We start from the raw sequence: 25,474 nt of genomic DNA, 5'->3' as shown, positions 1-25,474 counted from the left end.
AGCAGCAGAGCTGGGTGTAAAGGAAGGCAACGTTTCCTTACAGCTGTGGCATCACGTTGCTGCTCCCTGCCACAGCATCACTGCTGTGCAAAGGTGACTGGTACAGGCAGCAAATGTGCACAGTCTGAGGATTTTAGAGCCAAAAGGAAGCAGGCACCTTTCAGATTTCATTAGACTGCCTCAAATGATCGTGAGGCATCACCCTGCCCTGTGAAAGTGAACCAGCAGGTAAAAATGGGCTCCAGCCTCTCCTAGTTCAAAGCAGGAAGTTGTGAGCTTCACAAAAACAGGGTCAACAGGGTCACAAAACCACTAAGGGTGCAACACTGACAGCACCACTGATAATTTTTTTTAAAGCTAAATAAGATAGTTATCTCTCTGTCCTGCAAAACTACTGCTGTGCTCAGCAGATTTTTAATCAATAAAATACATTCCTGCTTTCTTATTACTTAAAACTGCATAGACAAAAACTCCTCACCATCACTGAGATGCATCATGTCATCTAGTAACAACACCACAAAAAAGTACATAAAAATCAAGTTTTTGGTGCTGTGTATATACACACACTGAGATCCATAACCTTCAGTGTTTGGGTCATCAATTACAAGAACTTTAAATACAGGACCCACTTGCTGTCTAACATTAGGCACCAAAGGTACACACAGGTAAGATGCCAAGCACACCCTACCATCTGCTTAGGCAGTTTCTAATGTATGACTGGGTTACACTGTAAGCAAGTAAATCAGACTCCAAGCAAGTTGAAGACCAGCAGGTAACACCTCTCTCACCCTGCATCCCTAGAGGGAGCACTGCAATGCTGAATCAAAGAGGATTTTTCACAGCTTCTCCACTTTCCACCAGAACCAACATCCTGCTCTAACAGCACTTGGCTTCCTTGGCTGGGGTATATATTGGGTGTTGCTGTATGGAGGCTTTTTCTTTCATTTACACTTCAAAAAATAGATAAAAGAGGGGAAGAAAACACTGAAAATATTAATTTTTTTCCTGTATTGCTTATGTACTTTAAAGGAAGCACCAGGGAGCACATGCAGCTGAGCCAGGCTCCTGGGCTGACAGACCCTCCCTATAAAGAGCAGGTACAAGGAGAGGAGCTGCAGAAAGTCAGGGACTAGAGAGAATGACAGACAGACAAAAAGCAACTCAAGAGGCAAAAGGTGAAGATATAAATAGGAAAGAGCAGTGTTAACAGGATTAATACTATGAAGGAAGGGGAAAAAGCAATAAAAATCTGGTAAAGGGAAGGAGAAATTTAAATTACATCGAAGGGAACATATCCTTGAAAAGGCAGTACACAGCAAGTCAAAAAGTCTGAAAAATACCTGGAAAGTTGGAAAAAAGTGAAGCCACATGTTGGTCTTATAACCTGCAGTTAGAACTCCTGATCACCTTCACTCACCAAACCTAATTAATTCCTAATTAACTTAACTTATATGCTTAACTGTTAAGCATATAATGAGTAAATTCAGGGAGAACCCTGTACATTTGCTGAGGAGAGACAGGATTTTTCAGCAACAGCTGTTTCCAGTGGCAGAAATATTTCTCCTTGCTCACACACCTTAGATTTATTTTTATATTCACACTCAGATAAATACCTCCTACACTGGGATAAAACAGGCAGAAATAATCACCAGTACAAGAGATTTTACTCATCAGCCAGGAGAGGGCATCACCCACCCGTGCTGTGGGGTTGCTTCCCTTCAGAGCTATTTGAACTGCTGAAAGATAGTAAGAGGAAAAGTGCAAACATGAGAAGAAGGCAGGACAACACACTTCAGTGCCATTTCTTTATCTTTCAGTACTTTTAAAAAAGGGTTTGATGACCGCTTTGAGACTTTTTTCCCCAGAGAAATTGCTGATAACATAATAGCTGAATACTAAAATTCAGGAAAATTACAAAACTTACATTAAACCTGATTTAGGTTAGAAATGCTGGCATAAACTCTTCACTCGGTCTGTGATTTACACGTGAATATTCTGTTATTTAATGTATAGAATACTCCACACAGTATTTGGAGTTAGTTTTCATCAATGACTGCAAAGTATGAAAAATTTATTTGAATAAAAACAGGAAATTTCTACTCCTGCCTAGAAACTCCAACTCTCTGCCACCACTCCCACCTAACCTAAACATTTTTGAAGTTGCACACACAAGGCTGACCAGAGGAGGGTTTAAAACACAGGCCCAGCAACTCAGCTTTCATAGAATGATAGAATATCCTGAGTTGGAAGAAATCCACAAGGATCATCAAAGCTTTACATGCTGGAGAGCCCTGGCACCTCTTTGCATAAGAAAAATCGTAGAGAAGAGGGTCCAAGTCCTCTCCCAGCTGTGTCTGGCAGCATTGCTGGGTTTGCTGTTCCCAAAATGTGGAAGAGGATGACTTGGCCTTCAGCCCAAGCCTCAGTCTGATTCACAGGACACGGTGGCCATGGACAACATGTTCCTATATTTAGATTATTCAGAGCACACTGACACCCCAGCACAGTGGCTGTATCCAGCATCAGGGACCAGGGAGGAAGTCACACTCTTTCAGCCCACAAGGCCTGAGGATTTCTCACATTGGAGAGACGAGCAAAGCTGACAACTTCCCACTTTTAAAAGCATGCTGAAAAAGCACAGTGGTTGTAAATCAAGCCTGAGTGTCACACGAGGATGCCACGAAACCAGTACAAAAGTGGAGACCTATAAAGACATGCATCAGGGTAACAGCAGTGTTGAGGAGCCAGCACTGCAGCACAGTGGTGACTGAAGAATAATCATTAAGTCACTATTTTCTCCCCTTCCACTGCCTATGTAATAAAAAGCAGGAATTTTATTGAATTATGTATCACCTCGCATAGTCTGTTTACTCAATGAGCGGTCATTTGATACAAAACAGAGACACATCAAAATGGTTTTTCTCCCCTTATGTTGTTTTACTGCATTGTCCAGTGCTGCATTGAGACAAACATTTGCTTTCTTACACAACAAAACACAGCCTAGAGCAAAGTGTGCTCTGTCTTCTCTAGAAATACTACCCTGTTGGAATTGCTCATTTCTAGCAACTTTTTCATAGGAGCAGTTGGATGTGTCCTGGCTTGTGCAGCTTGCTAGTAAATCTGATGAACTACTACACTGTTAGGAAACTCTATATAACCAGTAAAGATCTTAATCCAAGTACTCATTCACTCCTTCCAAAAAATGGGAGGAAAAACAAAGCAAAAAACTTGGTCAAAAGTTACAGTTTCGTGAAGACATGAAAAACCAGTATGGAAAACGTTAACTGAGATAGTGGATAATAAAAATCCCAACAAGTACCCCATGTAAGAATGTTTCTAAATAAGACAGGTCCCTCCAAGTGAAAACCTTCAAAGGCCTTCAGACTGTGCAAGCTTATTTTCTTTAAAACTGTAGGAATAAACCCTATGGCTTTATCTCAAAAGAAACTGCTCAGACATTTTGCAACACAAAGGTATCAGAACCATTTCCACATGCTAAATAAAGACTGGACACATGAAAGAGCTCTCTGACAGGTTCAGAGAGCCTCTGCAGAACCTCTGCCAGGACAGTTCTTCCCTCCAAAGCGGAGAAACTACCAACTGGCTGCTTAAAAGCACTTTCACTCCCTGCTGCAACAGCCTGAAGAAGAGTCAGGCTAACAGCAGGCACTTTCACATAATTTTTTCCAGAAATTCCCCAAATCTTTTCTAATTTATTTGATACATCATTTAGGGGGCTCGATTTTGGGATGGGGGTTTTTAGCATGTCACCATCACTCAGTCACATCCCAGATTAGAGAGAGGGTTGCTGGCTTGCAGCCCTGCTCCTATGGTTTCCCTTTCATTAACATCTTTGCAGACAACCCCAAAAGCACTCCCAGAGCAGCTCCATCATTTAATAAATCTCCAAATATTCTCTGGGATTTTTTGTTTTGTTTTGTTTTTTAAGCTAAAATAGACTTTCTTTCAGTGAATAGGTACAAGCACTTAGAAGTAGCCAAGGAGGTGCTTTGCAGCTGCACCATCAGGCAGGAGGAGCAGCAAGGAGATGGCAGCTCCCTCCCCTGTGTACCTACAGTGGATAAACCCAATCTCTGACTGCTCTGACCAGGACAAGACATACAAGTGAAAGATTTGTTGCATAGGAGATAAGAAAAGAAGCCAATGGGCTGCCAGTCTGAAATCAGTGAAAGGAGAGCTGTGTGAATGTCAAAGGAAAACAGCTGAAAGGTGGGGCTCACCACAGCGATCTCTGATAACCAGGTTCCGGCCTTCCTTCAGGTGGATGGTCAGCAGGTAGGCAAAGGGGCTGGGCAGGTCACTCAAGCAGTCATTTGCTTCCTCCAGAGCCTGAGAACAAAGAAATCAGTCACCAACACACAGCTCCTGAAGCAGATCATGAAAGAGGCAGGTGTGCTCTTGGTTCTGCAGAGACAAAGTTCTCTTTTTTCCCTAGGGCAATCTTACATAAAGGAACAAAAAAGGAAAAAGATAAAAGATTTCCTTCCCAAGCTTTATTTCGCTACACAAGTAGCTAAGTACCAGCACTGGGTATGCTCAACAAAAAAAGGGGTAACACAAGGAGGGTTATAGCTGAAAATGTGTGGTTGTATTAACAACCACAGACACATGCACAGTTTTTCCAAACCCTATCAGCTCACTGCATGTTTTTTCTCCTGGCTCTTTCTTGTGCATTCGTAGAATATCTCAAGTTGGAAGAGGTTCATCGAGTCATTTGTGCTCATCTGATAAACTCACAAGGAAGTACATATCTCACACAGCTACTGAGATGAGAACAGCACCTCTACACAGTTCCAAAAGAGAGAAGCCCGGCAGCAGGCAATGATGGTTGTGAGGTTTTGCAGACGCAAACTCGAGAGGATTCCTGTTCAGCAGAGATGCTGCCAGGGTTGCACACCTCAGCATCAGCATCATCCAGCAGGCACCTTCAGTGAAAACAGCCTCTAGACAGCACTTGAGAGGTTATCAGAGGGCAAAGGTAAAGAAGTTCATCCAGAATAGGCAAACATGCTTTACATGAGAATAACATTACAAAACTGCCAAGGCCTTTGCATGCTGCCCTAAAACTGTTTTTGTTGTCTGTCAAACCCTACAGCTGTGTTATCTGCTGTGTTTACTCTAATCCAATTTGTTCCTAGGCTGTTAGATGAGTATTTATGCTGATGCTTTCATCAGTTACCAGTACAATATAGATACTATATAATCCAGAATATTTGGGTCTATTTTAAAACATCAGCAACTGCTGTGAACAACTAAATAAAAAAATAAAAATCAAAACAACCACAAGAAACCAAAATTACCACTAAACAAACCCCCCACAAACCAACAAAAAAAACCCCACACTAGGCAAATCTACAGATGGCTTCTTCACCTGCTGGGTTTTTAAATATGTAAGAAGCAGAAAATCTGAAGCTAAAATAAATTGTGCTTCTGATCAACTTTAAAAATGCTTTAAAATGACACGACTTACCATTTGGTCATCAAAATTTTGAGATGACAGGGAAGAGTCAAAATCCATTTCTCCACATGGGTACTATAAAACAAAAGATACAATGAATTAGACAACAGTAATACAGGAAAAGAAAATACTCCTAGTATCAGTCAAGAAATAACTCATACATGTAATGAGTGAAATTCTTTTACTTCTGCTTATAGAACCTTCTCTCAACAATTTAAATATACATTTCTTTTTCCTGTTTTGCAGTAACTGCACTTACTCTCTTGAGTTTAATCCAAGAAAATAAGTGCCTGCTTCCAGCTATTGGAATAACTTCTCCTCCTCCCAGCAGCAAGTGCTGAAGGTCCTTACCACAAACTCTTCTAATGCCTGAAGGTTATTGTATCTGGAGACAGGCTACTCTCACTTTACTACAATTTCTCCTTCCAGGAAAAGGATTTTTTTGCTCAGTTTGGTGGGGTGTTTTGTTTTGGTTTTGTATGTGTGTTTTTTTTGTTTGGTGTTTTTTTTGTGTGTCTGTGTGTTCGGTTTTGTTTGTTTGGGGTTTTTTGAAACAAAAAGTGCTCAGGGGAAGAGTTAAAAAGAAATGGTCAAAGGGAAAGGTGTCCTGGTTTCGGCTGGAATAGAATTCATTTTCCTCCTCGTAGTTAGTACAGTATTATGTTTTAGATTTAGGATGAGAACAGTGTTGATAACACACTGATGTTTTAGTTGTTGCTGGACAGGGACCACTGCTCAGGATCTGGCTGGGCAGCAGTCAGCAAGTGATAAGCAACTGCACTGTGCATCACTTGTTCTGAGTACTTTAATTGTTGTGTCATTCCCTCTTCCTTTCCTGTCTTTATCTCAACCCACCAATTTTACCTTCGTTTTCCCCGATTCTCTCCCCAGTACACTCCGGGATGGAGGATGATGTCTCACACTGAGGGGGGAGTAAGCAAGAAGCTGTGTCTTATTTAGCTGCCTGTAGTGGCAAACCATTACAAAAGAGAAAAATAATACATTGGACATGTACTTCCCCCTGCTTTCTGAAGTAAGTGGAAGATCCAAAGATTTTTTTATCCAGTGCCCAGCATAGGAGAGGAAGTCAAACATTTCTTCCTAAATACTGACTCATCAAAAGCTTGAGGCTACACTGGCACGACATCTAGACTGGACACACAAAAGGGATTCATCAGTCAAGACACCTCTGACGCTATTCTGACTGCTAGAACAGCCTATGATCACCATTTAAGCTGAAGAGGACCTACATGCCTGGGCAACTCTTTTGGTCTAATGCAGGGCACTCACAGCCCATTCAAATGCAAAGATTTATGCAAAGAATAACCTCAGTCCACAAAAATGCACACAAGGTGGAATTCGATCCTCATGTGAAAACATTATTATGTGCAGTGTGGTAACATCCAAACCTCTCAGATGAGAGAGGCATTGTGTGGAGCACTATAGAGACATTTAAAAAAGAACAAGTTCCTGTATCAAAGTACATAAATCCTAGATATATTGACATGCTGAAATAAATATAAATACCCTTTGTGTAATTCCTCACCTCCTCCTCCCCCCAAATACATATATTACATATCAGGAAGTAGAGTAATTCAGCATTGCAAGTAAAATTTCCCTTGCATGACAGACAAAATTTAACATTATGGTTCCCACAGTAATCGTAACTTGGCCACCTTGCAAAAACACATTAAAACTGGAAAAAATTATCATCATAAAGAGCAGCAGAAGAATTTTCTCACACAACAGAGCTGAGTTACAGCTGCTAGGGGAACCGTAACTTTGAATTTTCTGACTAGTATGCATAAAATCTTACTTGTGTGCATTAAACTTAGCATTTCTTGGAGTCTCTGGCTTCACAAGAGTCTCTTTCAGGCACCATCATTGGCACTGATAATGGTTTCTCTTTACAGCTTGTTTTACATGGCACAAACACAGGATCAAAGAACTCCATTGAAATTATAATAATTTTAGAAGTACTGTCTTGGGTAGCTTGATATCATTTATAATAAAAAATTATCCTCAAAGTTATGATTTTGTCTTTTTTCGGCTTTTTGTTTACTGGCATTACACCCACAGATACTGAGCAGCAATTAGAATTTTAAGTAAAAAAGCTTAGTTTTTTCATTTCAGTTCTTCCCAACATAAATTACTATTATACTAATACGTCTTGGTGAAAATTTGGTCCTGAAATGTTGATTTTTATCAAACTGCAGTGGCATTTCTCAACTTTAAGCAAAAGTGGACACATTTTGGGCCAACAGTCCCAAATGTATCTGTGTGAAAACAAAGCAAGCAAGAGTGTATGTGTGAGTACATATATATTTAAATAAATCGAAAGTTCCTCTTGACAAGATTTAAAACCTCTGCCTCCTCGTTTTCTGCAGAATGATTAAAAATACGAGGGGACTGAGTGCATCAGCAACAGGACAAGGCTGTGGGTTGCCAGTGACTCACTGCAAAGCGTTGGCAAGAAGACGAAGTGGTGTCAGAACACCCCAGCAACGACACGTGGCCATGGACAAAACCCAACGGCAAAAAGAGTGACATTACTGGAGCCCTTTACAACCTGAGCCAGGCAGGGAGGGGATTCAATGCAAATTCACTTGCCTCTTCACCCCTCAGATTTGCCTGGCAGGGCTGCAGTGGAGAACAGAAAGTAAATCTCTCGACAAATGGAAAAACTCCTGCGGTGAGAGCCTTTGCTGGAGATGGCACGGGCTGAGCACCAACAGCTCCACACGGAGAGTTCAGACCAGTGTGAAAACCACAAGCTCACAGTGACGATCATGCACGAGGCTCAGAAAGCATCTCACGGTATCGGATGGCCAAAGACAACCAGGAAGTGAGTAGGTGGCATGTGACAAGCAATTCAGGGAGGAAAAAAAAAACCTCAACCCCCGCCCCCTTTTTTTTTTTTTTTCCCCCCCCCTTTTTTTTTTTCCAGTTTGTTTTGTTCCAGGGATCTGCCTGGCTTCTGATTTGCCTCCCCGAGCAGTGAGTGATGCTCACAACAGAACAATGCTCGTTCTTTGAACTCTTGTATTGCTCCTCACAGCAACCCCACCCAGTATTCAGAGACTAACCACCTCTGTAACAAACTGTTCCTATCCAAGACACGCAGAGCACAAATCCTGTAGCTGTTCATTTCAGTACAAGAAAAGCTGAATACTGAGGTTTTCATAGAATCATAGAATGAGTTGGGTTGGAAGGCACCTCAAAGCTCATCTAATTTCAACGTCCCTGCCACGGGCAGGGACACCTTCCACTATTGAATCAGATTCAATATAATTAAATTTGTTCAATATTCCTTACCCATTTCTATTTTCCTTTGCTTCATTCTCTCCTACGTATTTTTGAGGAAAAAGATATTTCTGCTTTTAAAAGTTGTACTGGAGGCAGATTATAGGAAGGAAAGATATTCTCATAGTGAGATGATTTGCCATAAAAGTAAATACTAAATGATTTACACACAGTAGCACATGCAGAAATACACATTAGGGAAAGATATGAATGCTGCAGAAAATAAGCCAGACTCAGACTGTACACCTGGAGGAAACCTGACTTGAAGTTAAGCTATTCCATCACTACATAGGTACTTCATTCTCCTTCATTTGCCCAAAATCAAATCAGAATTTAGTATTAACTTCAGTGTGCTGTGGTAAATTTTAGATTAAGGTTTTTGATCTACAAAGGTGGGAAAAAACTGCTTCTGTCGTTAACACAACGTGGACAAACTCATGATGATTTAGAGGAGGTGCAAAACCAGTATGCTCCCTCTACATTCACCATCATGCTCCCCTTTCCTTCCCTCCCACCTCTGTGGTCAGTATTTATGTGGCTGGACACAATTTCCCATGCACAGGAGGATCAGAGACTGAGGTGCTACAACTTTTGAGTAAAGTTTGAGCACAGAAACAAGGCAATATACTATTTTAGCTATTTTTTTTATGGAGCCCTCTGAATAATGGTACACTCCACTAAGATAAAGCCAATGTGTGAACAATTTACAACACTAAACTGCAAGTGATGGTCAGTAACTACAGGCCTGACACTTTGCATCACAACATGCTACACTGATTTGGTAGCAATATACAGGCCTTTGAGATGCAGAACAAGCAGTTTATATCAGAAAGGACCATTTTCCCCACAGCAGCACTAACCATCATTTTGAATGGTGCAGTTAAAAAATAATTAACCTGTTAAAAATAATTAACCTGTGAAATCACCATTCCCAGGAGGAGTTTAAACCAAAATGTTTGACTGCCATTTTTGAATACTGAATTACTAAGGAAACCAGCCATAACTGCAACAACTAGGTAATGGGAAAAAGGCTGCAAAAAGTTCAAAATCTAACCTTCCCACTGAGAACTCAAGAGGAGGACACATACTTCCACAAAACATAAATAAAACAAACTTTTCCTGAAGTGTTTCATGCAGCCCCAATCTTCACCTGCTGTCTATTTTATGAAGCCATCGTGCAACTCCACAGGATTCCCAATTTGCTCAGGCCAGGCAGGAATTAGTTTCATGTCAGTTTTGGAGCACATTGGTCTCTGATCCTCCTGTGGGAAATTATGTCCAGCTACATAAATACTGACCACAGAGGTGGGAGGGAAGGAAAGGGGAACATGATGGTGAATGTAGAGGGAGCATACTGGTTTTGCACCTCCTCTAAATCATCACGATGAAAACCCAAAGGACAGTCCTGAGCATGACGCTGCATGCTCTGTTCTGCATCACGTGATTATTTTGCTTAATTCCAGAGACAGGCAGAGTTCACCTTGCTCACAGTCATCTTTCACCTACTGCCTTCATCTGGGTCTTGAGTGGGTGAATGGTAAATTGATTTTGCTATCCAGCAATCCTGGTAAACTATAGTAAAAAAGCAAATGCACCACCTTTCAGAGCTCAGAGGGCTGCAACAACTTTTTATTTAAGCAAGCAATTCCAACAAATCTGAAAAATCTGAAGTGCCATTAAAAATAATACAATTATTAAAAAAAAAAAAACTAAAAAATAGAGCAGGGTTATTTTGCCACTCCAGATTGACAAAAATGATAGCTGAATTAGTCTTGAATAATGTGCATATTATGCAAAATTTATGCTTATTTGTATTCCCCATTCATTCCTTGAAGAGAGCCCCCTCCTCACGGAATCACAGAACGGTTCAGGTTGGAAAGGACCTTAAAAGATCACCTCGTTCCAACCCCCTGCCACGGGCAGGGATACCTTCCACTAAACCAGGCTGCTCAGAGCCCTGTCCAACCTGGCCTTGGTTGGATCTTCCACCCCTTTATAACCCAGACAATTTTAAGGAGAGGCACAACGAGCCCGAGGTGGCCGCTGAGCCTGGCTGATGCTCAAGCACCTACCTCTGCCCCCTCGTCCGTCAGAGCAGCGCTCAGGCGGGAGCTCTGCAGCAGCTCAAAGAGGTCGTCACTGGATTTCCTCTTGCCCTCGGACACGGGGCTGCCTGCAGCCTGCGAGTCTGGGGGGGTGACAACCACCTCTGTCCGTGTCACCTGCTGGGACAGCCACGGCCAGTCCTCTCCCACTGCCCTCGCTGAAGCGCTTCTGCTTTTCAGGGACATCACAGACCTGGAGAAGCTCTTGGGGGAGCTGCTCGACAGCACCTGAGAACTTGAATAAGTCGTTTCTTCCTCCGTCAGAGTCTCCACCTCCAGCATGTCAGGCACCGACACACTCAGACATCGGTCCAAGGAGTGCACCGTCCTCTTCATCATCTTGCTAGACCTCTTCTTCGTCTTCCTCACGCTCAGGTTTTGCAGGAATGGTCTAGTTTTCTGTTTCAGGGATCCCCATACGGATGGTTTATCCAAGTCCATTGCTGCGAGGGGAATCTCAGCGGTGCCTCCTGCACAGAACAGCTTCAGCGATTCCCAGGGTGACTAAAAGGAACGTAGGAAGAAAGCAAGTCAATCACAAAAGTGAACAGCCGCTCAAGACTATGATTCATGTTGTCTCATCTTAAAACTTTCAGTCATTTTTCTAAACAGTTAAAACGGAGCATGTCACATTAGTAAGTGCTTTCAAATACAATCTGGTGGGTAGGTTTGATTATTTAGGAGGAAAACAGCCAGAACAAGTATTTTTTCCTACACAAAAATGCAATGTCTGCCCACTACTTCATGATTGCTAAGAGGAGACATTATATTTCTTCTTCTGCCAAGTCCCGATTTGTGAAAACTTGAGATTTCTCCAATTTGAAACCATTCCTGTACAAAACTTACTGATGGGAGTTAAATCGTGATAATGTGAGCACACGAAACCTTCTGGCAAAGCTGGTACTGACATTTCTGCTGACACTTTTCCAGGCTATGTAGGGTTTTGTTGGCTATTTCCAGGGCTACACAGATTCTTACAGGACGTGTTAATGGACAAGCACACACACTACTGGTGGACTCACCTTTGAGTTAACCCATCCTGAGCATTTACACACCTGGGAGTGACAAGAAGAAAAAGGGTACAACAAAATCACTTACTGTATCTGCATCGTAAGAGAGCGGTCAAATTGGCACCTCTGTGCACAGGAATATCCTCACAGACAGACTCTTCTGTGGTTAACAGCTGAGCAACCATCCTTATTCTGTGAAGCAGAGGTCATCAAAATTCAGTACAAAAAAGCTGATGAAACCTGTAGATTTACTCTAGTCACACACTCAAAGGTTACAGCATATACCCACGTCCTTAGAAATATATAACCATTAGCTACATGAATGCTGCTCCCAAAACTCACAGCATATTTACCTCCTAAGTATTGCATAGTTGACAAAAAGTATTTATCCCACTGTGTTCCTAATCACTAGGAAAAACGCCAGAACAGGCAACAGAAATACAATTGTTAGATGAATCCAGACAGGGAAATCAGTCTGCTTCCAAAGAAATCTACTCTTACACCATTAATTTTGATGAGCTTGTAGAGCCAGTTACTTAATAACTTATTTAAATAACTTTATGACTAACCTCACCACACTTGCAGTGTTCAGGCCCTACAAAAAATGCTCTAACTGTATTACTGTGTAACTAAAGTTGCACAATCCTCTTCCATGTAATTCCATGCATTCACTAGACAATAAGTTTTGCCCAGGTAGGAAGGTGTGCTAATATAGACATATCAGTTTAATGTAGTATTTTCACCTCTATCTCCAGAAGTCAGCCACAGTATCAAAGTGCACATGAACAAGCCGAAATTACTTTCTCCCTCACAGCACCACTGTGAAGTAAAAACAATTTTCTGAACCTCACAGAGGAAGATTTGAGGTACACAAAGTCATGGTGGGTCTGTCTTTGTCACTGAACTCAGGTTGAAGCACAAGATAACCAGATTTATGGAGGGAGGAGAAAAGAAATAAATGCCAACCCTATTTGACCAGAGACGGAGGGATGCCTGTGTTGGAGCAGCACCTGATGCCCTGCACAAGCTCACTGAGATGTGTCTGAATTTGCTCTCATCAGCTCTGAGCTCTCACTTTGGCTCTTCCCTCTTTGCATAAAATCTTGTCAAGGCCTCCCTGGTAGCGCTACTCCCATCACATGCCAGCAACAGAAGTTATTAGGCACAATGTGTGCACATTTGTGCACACATTTGCACAAAACATTATGAAACACACTGTTGGGACTCATTTAAAGAACTCATCTGCTGCCAGTGCTCTCTGCTTTGCTCGCCTACATGCACAGAAACCTGCTGAAACAAAGATATTGCAAATAAAGGCAGAGCCCAGCTCAACATCCACTTCCCAAGGCTCCTACTGCTTCCTATTCCCTTCCTGTTGTTCTCCACCCCTCTCATTTTGATGACCCACCACTGTTGTTTTTATTTTGTTTGCTTTGAGATTTTGTTCCTTAGCAGCAGACTTGTTCCTGTAGGTTTTTCTAGTGACATTTCCCAAGTCAAATGTTTTTTTTCACAGTTACACTGCCTCAGTTGCTGAACAGAAATGCCCATTCAGGAAGGATGGTGCAGGGACCATACTGTATCTCTGAGACACACTTGCATTTAACCTGGAGTGAGCAGAGTCCTCCTCAAGCCAGGCAGAAACACAGTGGAATTAAAAAAAAAAATTTTAAAAGAAAATTAAAAAATGGAATAAAAGTTGGATGAAAAGTTTCTGGGGTTTGGTCAAGACAGCAGGGGTGGCTCCAGTAACCTGCCACCTCGCAGTTCCCACACTGGGGCAACACATTGATTGTATTTGCTGCACAGAGAGCACCAAGTTGCCTAACTGAGGTCAGTTAGAAAAGAAAAAATAACCCCATCCCTGGTCTTTGGATTGCTTAGAAGTTTGGCCATACTCTGCCTCTGAACCTTTACATCCACACTCCTGTTGCAGCTACAACTTCTCCTATATAAATACTGTATTTACAAATAAATTAACCAAAATGATGGCTATGATACATCATTAACAAAAAATGCATGGTCTGTTCTAATTTGAGAAAAGGGTAAATAAAGTTTGAACGGTAAATGCACCCTCACAGATGCCATCTGCAGACTGCCCCTTTCTTCACTTCCCCAGTTCAAGCAGAAGAGACACACATCGCCATCACGACCAGAAATCTGTTCGGAAGATGGGGGATTGGGACCACCCCAGCACGGTGCTGGAGCCAGGGGTGCCAGGATTACCATGCCATATTGAGCAACAGCAACAGAAACACCTAATTTCAGACAGATAAATTCTCCCTTACTTGTAAAAAGCGTGTTCTCAGTATCAACATGTTGTTCTCAGTACCAACATGTTGTTCACGTAGTCCTTATCCTCCACGGGCCAGAAGTTTTCCCTCTTCCTTCCCCAGCCTCAGAAGTTCATTGCCAACCATATTGCCAAATATTCCCTAAGCAACCACAAGGAAAAAAGACATGCTTTGCCAAATTCCTGGTCTAAGCTTCGCCTCTTTATTCTTTACCTTTCAATGGCAAAAAATCTGCAAACAGTAACCATTCAAAGAGAAACATTTCCTGTTATCAATTTTAACTGTTGGTTTTAATTGAATGGCTCCTTGTTTTTACGCAGTAAGGAAAAAAAAAATCATTTTAGCCCATCTTCTTCAGCCCTCCCTTTAAAATGCTGCTAAATCTCAAATGCTCAGACGAATCCATACAGTTTAATGTTTTCCTATGGAGAGATCACTTCGCACGTGCCATTTTTATTATATCCTTTTCTTTTCCTGTCTCCTCTTTTGGGGGCAATAGGAGCAAGAAGGAAAGGATTAGTGACAGAAAAATTGGTTACAGCTCAGTATGACTGGTAGAACAAATATTTCTAGCATTTTATCCTCCCTTAAGTATCTTCTCTTTAACGTCCTTGGGATTTTTTTAAAATTTTTTTAATGTGCTTTGTTTTCCTTCAATGTAACACGCCGTATGTACTCCCTTAAATTGTTATAATATTTAGAGCTAAATTATTTTTTAGATGTTCTAACAGGTGGCTCTGTGAGATATTTCAAATGCAACAGAAAGCCTAGAGAAATCATTCTGCAATTCTACTTCACTTACTGTCTTGTCAGGAAGCCAGCAAAGCCACAAGCGAGAAATACTGCAAGACACTCTGAAAACATTATAAAAGTGCCCAATATAACTAAACAAATAAAACTGAACGAACCCAAATTGATTTACACATTGGAAATTATGAAATAGATTTGTCTTTCTTTGCTATGTAACCATTTCCCGCACACCCAGAAGTGCACGATGCTCACCAAGGCACCACGAGACACTTCCTACTAACACTTTTAACCATCATCTCCCAAGCCAGCAAGACAATAGGAACACTGCTGAACACCACACTACCACTATTACAGCTTCCATATATCTATTAATCCTTGTACTCAATTTGTTTATCCAATTAAGGTGAAAACTCTGGGTCGGTGTGCATGCCACCTACCTTTAAGGTCTGATTCAGACATATGTTTTCAGCTACAACTAAATGGTAACAACCATTTAAATCCATCACAGTTGAAAACACTAACATGCATTAGAGGCTGTTAGGAAGATGCTCCTCACTTGGATGCACATTAAAATAGGTTCAAATTAGAAGGAACTAATGAAACTCCCTCTGTAAAACCTCTATTGATTCTGGCTGTTCTGGCACAGGATATTCAGCCCAATCTCTGCCTGCCTGGCACACTCACTGACTTAAAACCTAACACAAGAGACACTGTAAATGTTACAAGCAAAGCTAATTACACTTCTGCTATGCAAAATAGTATTTGGCTACGGAAAGTTCTAATATGAGTATAACCCCTTTAGGTTTATAATTTCTGAACTCAGTGTGCTGAGAAACAAGGCTGACATCTCGAAAAAGCTAAGGGAAAAGAGGAGTAAGGGACTGAGGTCTTTTTTTCATACCCTTCTTTTATCTTTTTGCTATAAATTCACTCTCTGGCCCTAGAAGCCATAAATTAAACTACTGCTCCCTGGGAGAGAAAGGAAAATATCAGGAAAATAGCTCTCAGCTGGCAGAACAACCACTGTATGTGCTGGCTGGTTATTTCTATAACAGATCATACCAAGCACTCCAGGTTTTTAATTATCATTGTATCTTAAACACAGTCAAATATAAATCATTACTGAGAGGAATGACTTTTTCTAAAGAAATCAACACTTCCTTTTTTGCAATGGTTTATTTCAGTGCCTTATCTGGAAATACAGTCACTTTATGCTAAGCATCAACAGACACAGAGATAAGAGAACATCATCCAAATAAAGTAACCCTTTGTTCAGCATTACCAGTTTGTACTGGAGCATTCCAAACCCAGCACTAGTTACACTCATACATAATATTGAAAAGAAAAGGGAATACCTTACCAGTGGCAGGATGTCCCTTGGATTATCAACACCTTCAAGCCAGTGTTGCACTTCCTTTGCAGAAAAAAACAAGCCCAAAACGAAAGGCTGACCTAGGTGAGCCCGAGGCCATTCCTCCCTGGGTATGATCCCAGAAGGTAACACAGCACACTGAATTAGACACATACATCTTAATATTGAGAAACTGAGACAGCCTTTTCTTCCTGCAGCATATGGTAAATACCTGAAGTTATATTTGATAAGGCACCAGAAAAAGTCTAATCTCAATCTGATTCTGCACAGGCTAATTACCCTGGGGAAATCAGTGTTGGAATTATTTTTAGCACTAACAAGCATCAAAGGGAGCACACTGCTGTGGTGTAGCTAACATCTTCATTGCACAGGTGATTTGCTGCTAAAGCAGGGTCAGGGCTTGGCCAGCATTCCAAATCTTCCCACTGCATTTGAGCTTAAGCTTCCCAGTAGGGCTCCAAATGGGGCCAGTCTGTGGATGCAGATCCTGCTCTTCCATTGCTCTACTGCAATAGACTCATTTGCAAAGCATAGTAGGATGCTAAACTAAAACAAAATAGAAACTTGACCTGTTGCTGTCAGCCAAATTAGTGCCAGTGCTTCAGAAGAGATAATTTTATAGGCTTCAATAGAAATAAGATAACCAAAAGAAACCAGCCTTATTTTCTGGATGTGAGGTGAAAGAATCCTACAGTCCTTGCAATAGATGACAAATAGCACCCAATGTAAATACAAAGCTTAAGAAAAGCCTGATTATTACATGCAGATAATACAGATATCTAAATTAGTATTTTCTATTTTAGGTTTGGGTTTTGTTGGTTCGGGTTGGGTTTTTTTACAGATCCCTGGATTTTAGGCTCTGGGCTTTTTAGATCCCACGTTTGGCTTTCTGATTTTTAATTGGCTTGAATGTGATGAGCTTCATCTTTCACAAACACATGAAACAAGCACACATCTTCCTCCACTTATCACACAACAGAGGAACAAGGGCGCTTTAACTCATTAGAGGCCTTTTTGCACAATCTGGAGGGCTTTTTTCTCAACAGTTATGAGCAGACAGGAGCTATGAGAAGTAACAGAACGACCAGCTGCTACAAGCATCTTAAAATAGCATCTGATAGTGAAAGTTACTGAGAAAAAAACCTGCACCTGCCTCCAGCTTATGAAAGTATTGCTTTCATTTTGCTTCTGTCTACTCTAAAACACAAGAAAAATGATGAGTATGTGTGGAGGAAATGAAGGAGGAAGTGTTTGGGTGTATTTTTACAAAAATATTTCACAAGTTCCTTCCACTTTTTCAGCTTCCTTCAAAATATTGTGGCTTGTAATTGTACCTGCGCAAGCCAGAAGGTCCTTTCAATCTTTTCACTCTAATTCACGGGATTGTATCAAGCTGGTACAATGAAATCTGATCTTTACAGTGCAAACACACCTGCTGAGCATCAGACCTCTCCAGGGACACCTATGCATGAAGATCTTCTTCCTGCAGCCCTGTGCCACAGGGGATGATGTGCACCTCAAACCAGACTCCAGGAGAGATCTCGGACTGACAGATCCTACTCTCAGAACGCACCGTGCCCTGTGCTGAGATCACACCAACAATTTGGATACTTCTTCACCATTGACTACATCTGTTTTATAATTTGCCTCCTTGTTCCCAGCCACATCAAGTGATCCCTGGGAATGGTGGCACCTGGAGCAGGGGAAGAGGGAAAGCTGATGAGCAGCAAGAGGGAGGAGAGATGTAGGTATAAGCAGAGTAAGAGAGATAAGAAAAGCTCCAAAAAGAAATGAGGTTTATCAGGGCTCACATGAGGAACAACACAAGAGAGAAGCAGATATACCAATATTGAAGGAGATGGTAGGCGTTGGAGCAGCTCCAGTGGGAATTCAGCCCTGCACCTTCTCCCTCCTCACTCTCTCCTTCGACCCCCTGTTCCCCTCTCTCATAACAAAAGGTTTATTTTAATAACAAGAGGTGCACAGAAATAGATCCTCCCTTTCCATAACTCTCAGGGAAAACAAACCTAGGAAGGAAATTGGAGACTCATTTCCACTGTAGGCCAAATCAACCAGTGCCCCTTACTAGCACTTAAGTAATAAATTGAAATAAAAGAAGTTTGTGACCATATGCCAATTACTTTTGCGTGCACCAGCACTGCTCCCTAAATAACTACTATTACTGTCATACTTCTTACCAAAACTCCGTGACTACAGAGGAAAGATCTATTAAAAGCTCTGCATGGCTCTTTATTTAACAACAATCTAGCAAACTGACCTAAACAGAATACTTCTGATTCATAAAAATGGCCTGGTGATAACTTGAGCAAGATAAAACCCAGCACTAAGCTGTTGGTTTGATCCTTTTTCTTTCCTTTCTAGGGTATGCTCCTCTTCCCAACAGCAACACGGCACAAGCCGGGCCCAGAGCTCACGGTGAGAGTTGGGCACTCGGGAGAGCTGAGGTTTACTTTGAATCTGTATTGACCTGTGTGATTAAATGTCTTTTCTCGTTTAACATCTCCACATGGGCTTAGGTGTAACTCCAGATAAAATGACCCAGTGTTTCCGCAGGCTTTTATTACCAAAGGCAGGATGCTGAAGGCAACTGCCCCTAAAGGGAGGTTGGTGTGTTGTAGCATAGCCCTGAATGAAAGAATTGCACCAGTAATAGCTCTCATTTTCTGCAAGAACCTCGAGCCTGCTTACAGAAAATCACTGCACTTACAGATCTGGGGTTGTGCATTGCCACTGAGAAAGCTGGAAGGCAGACTGGAAAACCCACATACAAAGAAAGCCCCCTTCGGAAGCTCTTGCTGAAGGCAAGTGTTTGCAGGGCTCACCCTGGACAATAATTTAGTACTTTAAATATGAAGCCAATGCATACAACTAAAGTCAGTCACATTGCTCCCCTGAAGTCATGACAGCAAAATGTTCAGCATGCAAATGGCAGCATAAAATTAAAGACTCATTTAACTCCTTTAAGCATTTTTATTTCCAATTGTAGACACTAAACATATGCCAGCACACATCTCTAAACGACAGTCATTTCTCACAGAAACGAACCAGCCTTGGGGTTTATCTCTCCTTATACCATCTGAGTTTTCAGCCTCCTGGCACTAAATATAGGCACCTTGTCTCCAGGTTCTGTTACAGCATCCCACTGAGATCAGATAAAGTTGGTAAATTTAATTTATGTGTATTGGCATTTACACTTTGGCACTTCCAAAGTCTTAACACTGGGGTTTCAGTTCGCTAAAGCTGAAGTCCCTAAATACTGGCATCATTATAAAGAAAACCACAAACTACAACTCCAGTAACTATTTTAAGCTGGAATAAAAGGGTCAAAAATAAAAACCTAAGAATATCATGCTGGGATTAACAATAAGTGGCCTGTTCGGTATTTTACCTGCAGAAGTTCAGAGAACCTCAACTATAGCAAAGCCAGGTTTTGTTAATTCTGGCCCCTGAAGTGATTTAATCAGAAAAGCTCCCCAAAACAAAAATGCTGGCATTGTTGAGCCAGAATGACACCCGATGAAGCAATTTAAAACTCACTTTCAGTTCTTCTGTGATTCTGTATGACAAACCTGCTCTGTGAAAACCTGCAGACACATTACACAGTGCTTAAAAAATGATTTGGTTCTGATTCATCTGGGGTAACTATGCCGTAGGCAGGGTGGGGTAAAGTTTGCTAAACTTTAAATACCTTCCCTTAAGCATATCTACAGCTTCTTTCTCATGCTGCCCAACCACAGTGGCTGCTCCTTCCTACACTGCCACCACAGTGGGGTTTTTTGTTTTTAATTCTCCTTGCATGCATACATAGCTCCAGGCAAGATACTTTAGAACAGATCAAGCTGACCACCACACTTGTCATTATCGTGCCCCATTCACACATTCTCAAAGTAAATGTTAAGTGCACAAATTATGACCACTTAGCCCTTAATTAACCAACAAAACACAGGAGTTTATTAATGATGGATGTATAGTTCTGTGGAATACTGACTAAAAGGTATTTTAATCCAGCTGTCATAATTATGCAATCTCCTGTTTTGGCTCATGGCTTAAAATCACAAAGCTCAAATTTTTCAACAGGCGTCAATAAAAACCTTTAAAGACGTATCAATGCTTTTTAATGATTTGAGAACTATTCACATTCCAGTTCCCTGTGTCCAGCAGATATTTACAGAAGCCAGCAATTTGGCAAGTGTCTTGAAACACAAACTGCTCACAGTCAGATAAACAGATCTGGAAGTTTTCTGATTCAAACAACTTTTACACCCAAGTAGATGAATGCACGATCTTCTTCGGCTTTCATTTGCTTAGTATCAAAGGCGAGACAGATTTTTTGCTAAATGCTACTATGAGGCATGCAAGATTTCTTGGTTGATGTGAGAGACCAGAAATCTTCCTGAACAGAACACAAATGTCTTCCTTTAGCTTATAATGAGATTTCTATCTTAAATTACAGTTTTAAAGCAATGAACAAAATTCAGCCACTGATACATTAAAAATAAAATAAAATCACATTCCAACCACAAGAGCACTATTCCCACTTTCTGAATTTGGGTAGGAAGTATATATTCTAAAACAATTACAAGCAATCTCAAATAGCAGGATTTCTACAAAATCCACTAGAATATATAACTGGAATTAGATGTTTGCATTTAAAAAGAGAAACAAGACAAAACAAAACTCTACAGTTAATTGTTTCCAAGTACAAGAAACTGGGAACAAAGCCTGCTATTGAATGAGCATTAATGACTTGCCATTTGGTTCTGCAGATGTTTCCCATGAGGGAAGACAGCAAAAAAACATTCCTCTTGAAACCCAGGGAAGCAGCGACAAGGAGCTGAGTTATGCTCATTCATTTGGATATTTTTATTTGAAATTGTCAAAACCATTAGGTTCAATGGGCTTTTACTTCAAGGGGAACCTGTATCCAATAAAATTTCAAAGAACTGAGCTCTGTAATCCCTCCTCACTTAAACCCAAATGAGTCAAGCTTTAAAAAAAAAAATTTCATAGCCAGGACAAAATGAGCTAAGAGGGAGACTGCCCCATCCTCGCTGACAGCTCCAGATCACCACCACCTCCACATCAATGGCAACAAAGACAAATGCCTGCTCAAATAAATTAGCATGGCCATCTCATTTCCATTCATCTCCATTAAAAGATTTTCAAACGACATAGGCTATATACCCTGTCCTGGCTAGACACTTACTTCTAGAGCAGGGCTTATCTATTTGGGAGGCAAGAATGAAAGCACACACACATAAATCCTGAGAAGAGCTGCTTCTGCATCTTTATTTACAGTGTTACACAAAGTTAGAAATCTTTTATTTCTAAATTAGCTCTTTTCTCAGATCTGAAGGCAACAAAGCTATACAGTTCCAAGAATTTCCAAAACAATGAAATTCCCCCAAACCTAAAATTTCCAGTAAAGCAAAATTTACTTCACGGACTACAACTGTAGTTATTAGGAGTGGGCAACAGGAAGAATTGTCAAGGGTACAAGTACTTCCCAGAAAGGAAGGATATGAATAAGATGTCCCTTTTTTTTTTTATCCCCATCCCAAAAGGCCAACAAAACAAAACAAAGATCTCAAAACCTACATTAGTATTTAGCTTGCCTTTTATCAAGTTGTTTTTGTGGGAAAGTGAAAACAAGCTAGAGAAGGAGCATCTGTGTAAATACATATGAAACAGGCACCCACCACGGCAGGCAGAAAAGTCATCCCCTGGGTCACTCTGCTCCGACTCTCACCGTACACCAACCAAAAATGTTCCAGCTCCAGTTCCACAAGAAGACTCCCAGCTCAAGGATCTCTTTTCCTTAGACAAGCACCAGCCGAAGTCAACGGGAAAGGACAGAGGAAACACACAATTTGTCCCCATTAGCCCTGACTTAGGTTTTAACAGGAGGCAGTGAAAGTATCAAAAGCAAGGGTTAAAAAAAAATGCCTAAAAGTCAGCAGGCTGCTTATGTGAAGATGATAAAAAAGTCTCCTTGGAAAAGCAGTATACATTTAAGAAAACAAGAAATCAAAACTGAAATCATAACATCCTTCAGAGTTTCACACAATAATCCAATCATTTCACAAGTGATAAAACAATTGAGCTTTGCAGCAGTAGTGCAGCCTTGCAAAAGGTCAGCTCAATCTGTGTTCTTAACAGATTATGCTCAGGAATAGCCAATTAATCAAAACTTAAGGAAACACAGCATTGAGCACACTATTTACCTCGAGTTCTTCCCCCGAGTGTGAAAATTCAAGTTACATCTAACCTTCACCTGCTTGGAACCACTCCAGACAAAGTAGCAGTGATCTCAGGAAAGCCCACCCAAATTTCCATCACATATAGCATGCAAGGGGACTACATCACTCCAAATATCACTTTAGCCCAATAAGCTGCCTCTACCTCTGAACGAAAACAGATGCTCAGGGAAAGACTATAAGGTCAGGAAATTATACCGTGATTCTGCCTGCAGAATAATCTCCTGGCTTCCAGGAATCTGTGATTTAGGAGTTGCTTCAGCCAGAAATTGTATCTGCATCTTTGTGATTAACAGTCCCAGCATACTTTTTCTCTATTAATTTGCCAAACAACTTCTAAAATTCATTTGTATTTTCAACAACAGGAAGATATTGCAGTAATGAGTTCCATACACAAATTACGCTTGTGTGAAACAGAAGCGTAATTTAGCTATGGAAGTATTTTACTTTTATTGAAAAGTATCTTAGGAAAAAAAAAAATCATTGAATCTTGCTCATTTATTCTCACCTCTTTAAAACCTTGAGTTACGTGAAATTAGGACTAATTATTCTCTGTTTACTCCACATCACTCAGATTGTACCCACTTCTTCATTCTCCTCTCTAATGAGCTCTCTTAATTGAAAAGTACAGTTCATTCAAGGAGTCTGGTTAATGTTACACCATCCAAACTTAACTGGCACACACCACAGACTTTTTTTTCCTGACATAATTGATTTGCCTGAATATGTACTCTAGTCCAAAACAACCTAAGTTCAAAACCATCTAAGAATGTTTCAAGAAAAGTTAATTAGCATCTTATTTTCTACAGTCTTAATAAATATTTTACCAAATAATTTTTCAGTTGAAAGAATAGTTTAAAGGATTTGAAAATTACCTCTGGTTGTGTCGATTTTCAAAGGATTGAATTTTTTGATTAAGAAAAACTAGCAATTCCTAAATATCTTAAAAAATTTATAGCAAGACCCTCCCTTATATCACTCCAGAGAACCTATATGATGAGTTACCGTAAACACAATTATACTCATGCAAGTATTTACTCTGCCCTGGCACAGGCAAGGCACGTGGCCACAGGCATGTGCCAAAAGTCAAATTTGCCTTAGGAGGTGCCATCATCAGGGCAGGGCAGACAGACTGCACAACCCTAGAGTCCCTTATACTCACATGATACCCAAGATCCAGGGAAAATGGAGGACACCTAACAGAAGTGAAGTTTCCATTAATAAGGCTTCCTGACTACTGATCCCTAAATTGGACCAAAACCATCTGCCCACGCAGCAATCCACCCACTCCATGGCTATGCTGGGAAACCTGTAGTTACACCCAAGCTAATTTCTTCAAGGCAGAAATTGCCAGGCATATAATAAGATGATCGATCACTTGATTAAACATGGGAGACTTGGCCCAGTTTCTCTTACCTTTCCTCATTAGGACCCTCACACAGAAACAACGGGGTGTTAAATTCCTAGGTGGAGTACAGAAAACCTTACATGGATTACAGTGGAACACAGAAAGACTTGCTATTGAGATACAAGTATTACCTAAATATGAATATTCCATCTGGTTCTACGATTTGATTTTATTACAAGATAAAGGTGCATACAGGTACAGCTGTTACTCAGATATAAAATTTGAAATCAAGAGTTTAGGGCACTTCTGCTTCCAGCATCCTCATAATCCTGCAAATACCAGTTTAGTCCTAAGAAACAGATAGATCCCTTGGACTCAGAGAACATATAACTGCTTAACTTCATCAAGAATAGATTGAGGAAAAATAATCTTTTTCTTATAAAAATCATCTACACAAGCGTGTTATCTAATAAGTACAACTGGAAGTAAAATGGGAATGTGGGAAGGCTGCCAATGTAAATCCTCCAAATCTGAGGAAATCGGGAGCAATTTTCCACTCAAGAATGGAAACAACACAGAGGAAATGCAGAGCATATTTGGCATGCTTTGCTCTCCTCTACTAAGGTAAAACTTCCCTCTCCCCGATGCCCAGGCAGAGGGACCCCAGCCAGCATGGAAGTGATGAGACCCCAGCTCTCTGCACCTTGGACACTGGAATTCAAAGCCCCAGTTCATGACATAAGTGTTGGTGAACAAAACACATAAACCCCAAAATTCTTATAATAAAGGGACAGCACAAGCTGTTACACATCTTGCAGGTATTTGATGGCCACTGGTGGAGGCCTCATGGCAACCCTCAGCTATCAGTAAGAAACTAGTAATAAATATAAGATGGACAAATCTGCACAGTGGAGACAGAGCACAAGCTTCTTAGTATCAGAAACTCAGTATTGCCTGGAAACGTCAGTGGGAGGAACAAAGAAGCTTCTGGGATGAGGTTTATCCCCTGTTCCCAGCCCACTTCAGGCACACGCATGGCCTGACCCCAACTTCATCTCACGCCAGCAAACTTCAACATTCAAAGCACAACCATTATTCTCCTTAGGATCACTTGTTGTCTGAGCAGGTACATTTTTTAATAATCACCTGTTCCAGTGAGAGGTTAATCCAAAAACAGTTGCTTATATTACCAAATGCAAAAGACACTGGGAAAAAAGCTTGCAGTGAAATTGAGGCACTTATGGTACTAATTACCTCAAATGACACGATAAGCAACAATTCTAGCACTGTTATAGTCTTATGCACTGGCCCAAGAGGGCATCACAGGAATCCATGTGCTATTTAGACACCCACTTTCCTGACAAGGACAGCAGTGCCCCTCCTCATGTCCTTGTTTATAATTGACACCTTAAATACACACATCTACAAGCTATCCTATACCTTCTTTAATATAATCACAGTTAAACTTTTCTTAACAGCACAAAATCTAACATCTCTATGAAAAAAAAAAAGTGCTAAAATTTTTGAGAAATAAA

The 25,474-nt window shown here is 40.9% G+C and overlaps 1 protein-coding gene across 1 annotated transcript in view; it reads right to left on the bottom strand.

Annotated features, from left to right (window-relative positions):
• Window positions 1–11,385, bottom strand: part of MCTP2 (multiple C2 and transmembrane domain containing 2) — a 104,589-nt gene extending 93,204 nt beyond the window's left edge. Inside the window, exons 1-3 of the mRNA XM_050309907.1 lie at window positions 10,855–11,385; window positions 5,492–5,554; window positions 4,242–4,350 (exon numbers count right to left, since the gene is read on the bottom strand). Coding sequence (XP_050165864.1) covers window positions 4,242–4,350; window positions 5,492–5,554; window positions 10,855–11,328 — 646 coding nt within the window. The 5' untranslated portion in view covers window positions 11,329–11,385. The remainder of the gene's footprint in view (window positions 1–4,241; window positions 4,351–5,491; window positions 5,555–10,854) is intronic.
• Between the last annotated feature and the right edge of the window lie 14,089 nt (window positions 11,386–25,474).

Source organism: Myiozetetes cayanensis, unplaced genomic scaffold (genome assembly GCF_022539395.1).
Source record: "Myiozetetes cayanensis isolate MyiCay16 unplaced genomic scaffold, myiCay2020 scf14, whole genome shotgun sequence".
Classification (NCBI taxonomy): Eukaryota; Metazoa; Chordata; class Aves; order Passeriformes; family Tyrannidae; genus Myiozetetes; species Myiozetetes cayanensis.
Note: the sequence above shows the minus strand (reverse complement) of the source record. Positions and strands in the feature narration are given on the sequence as shown.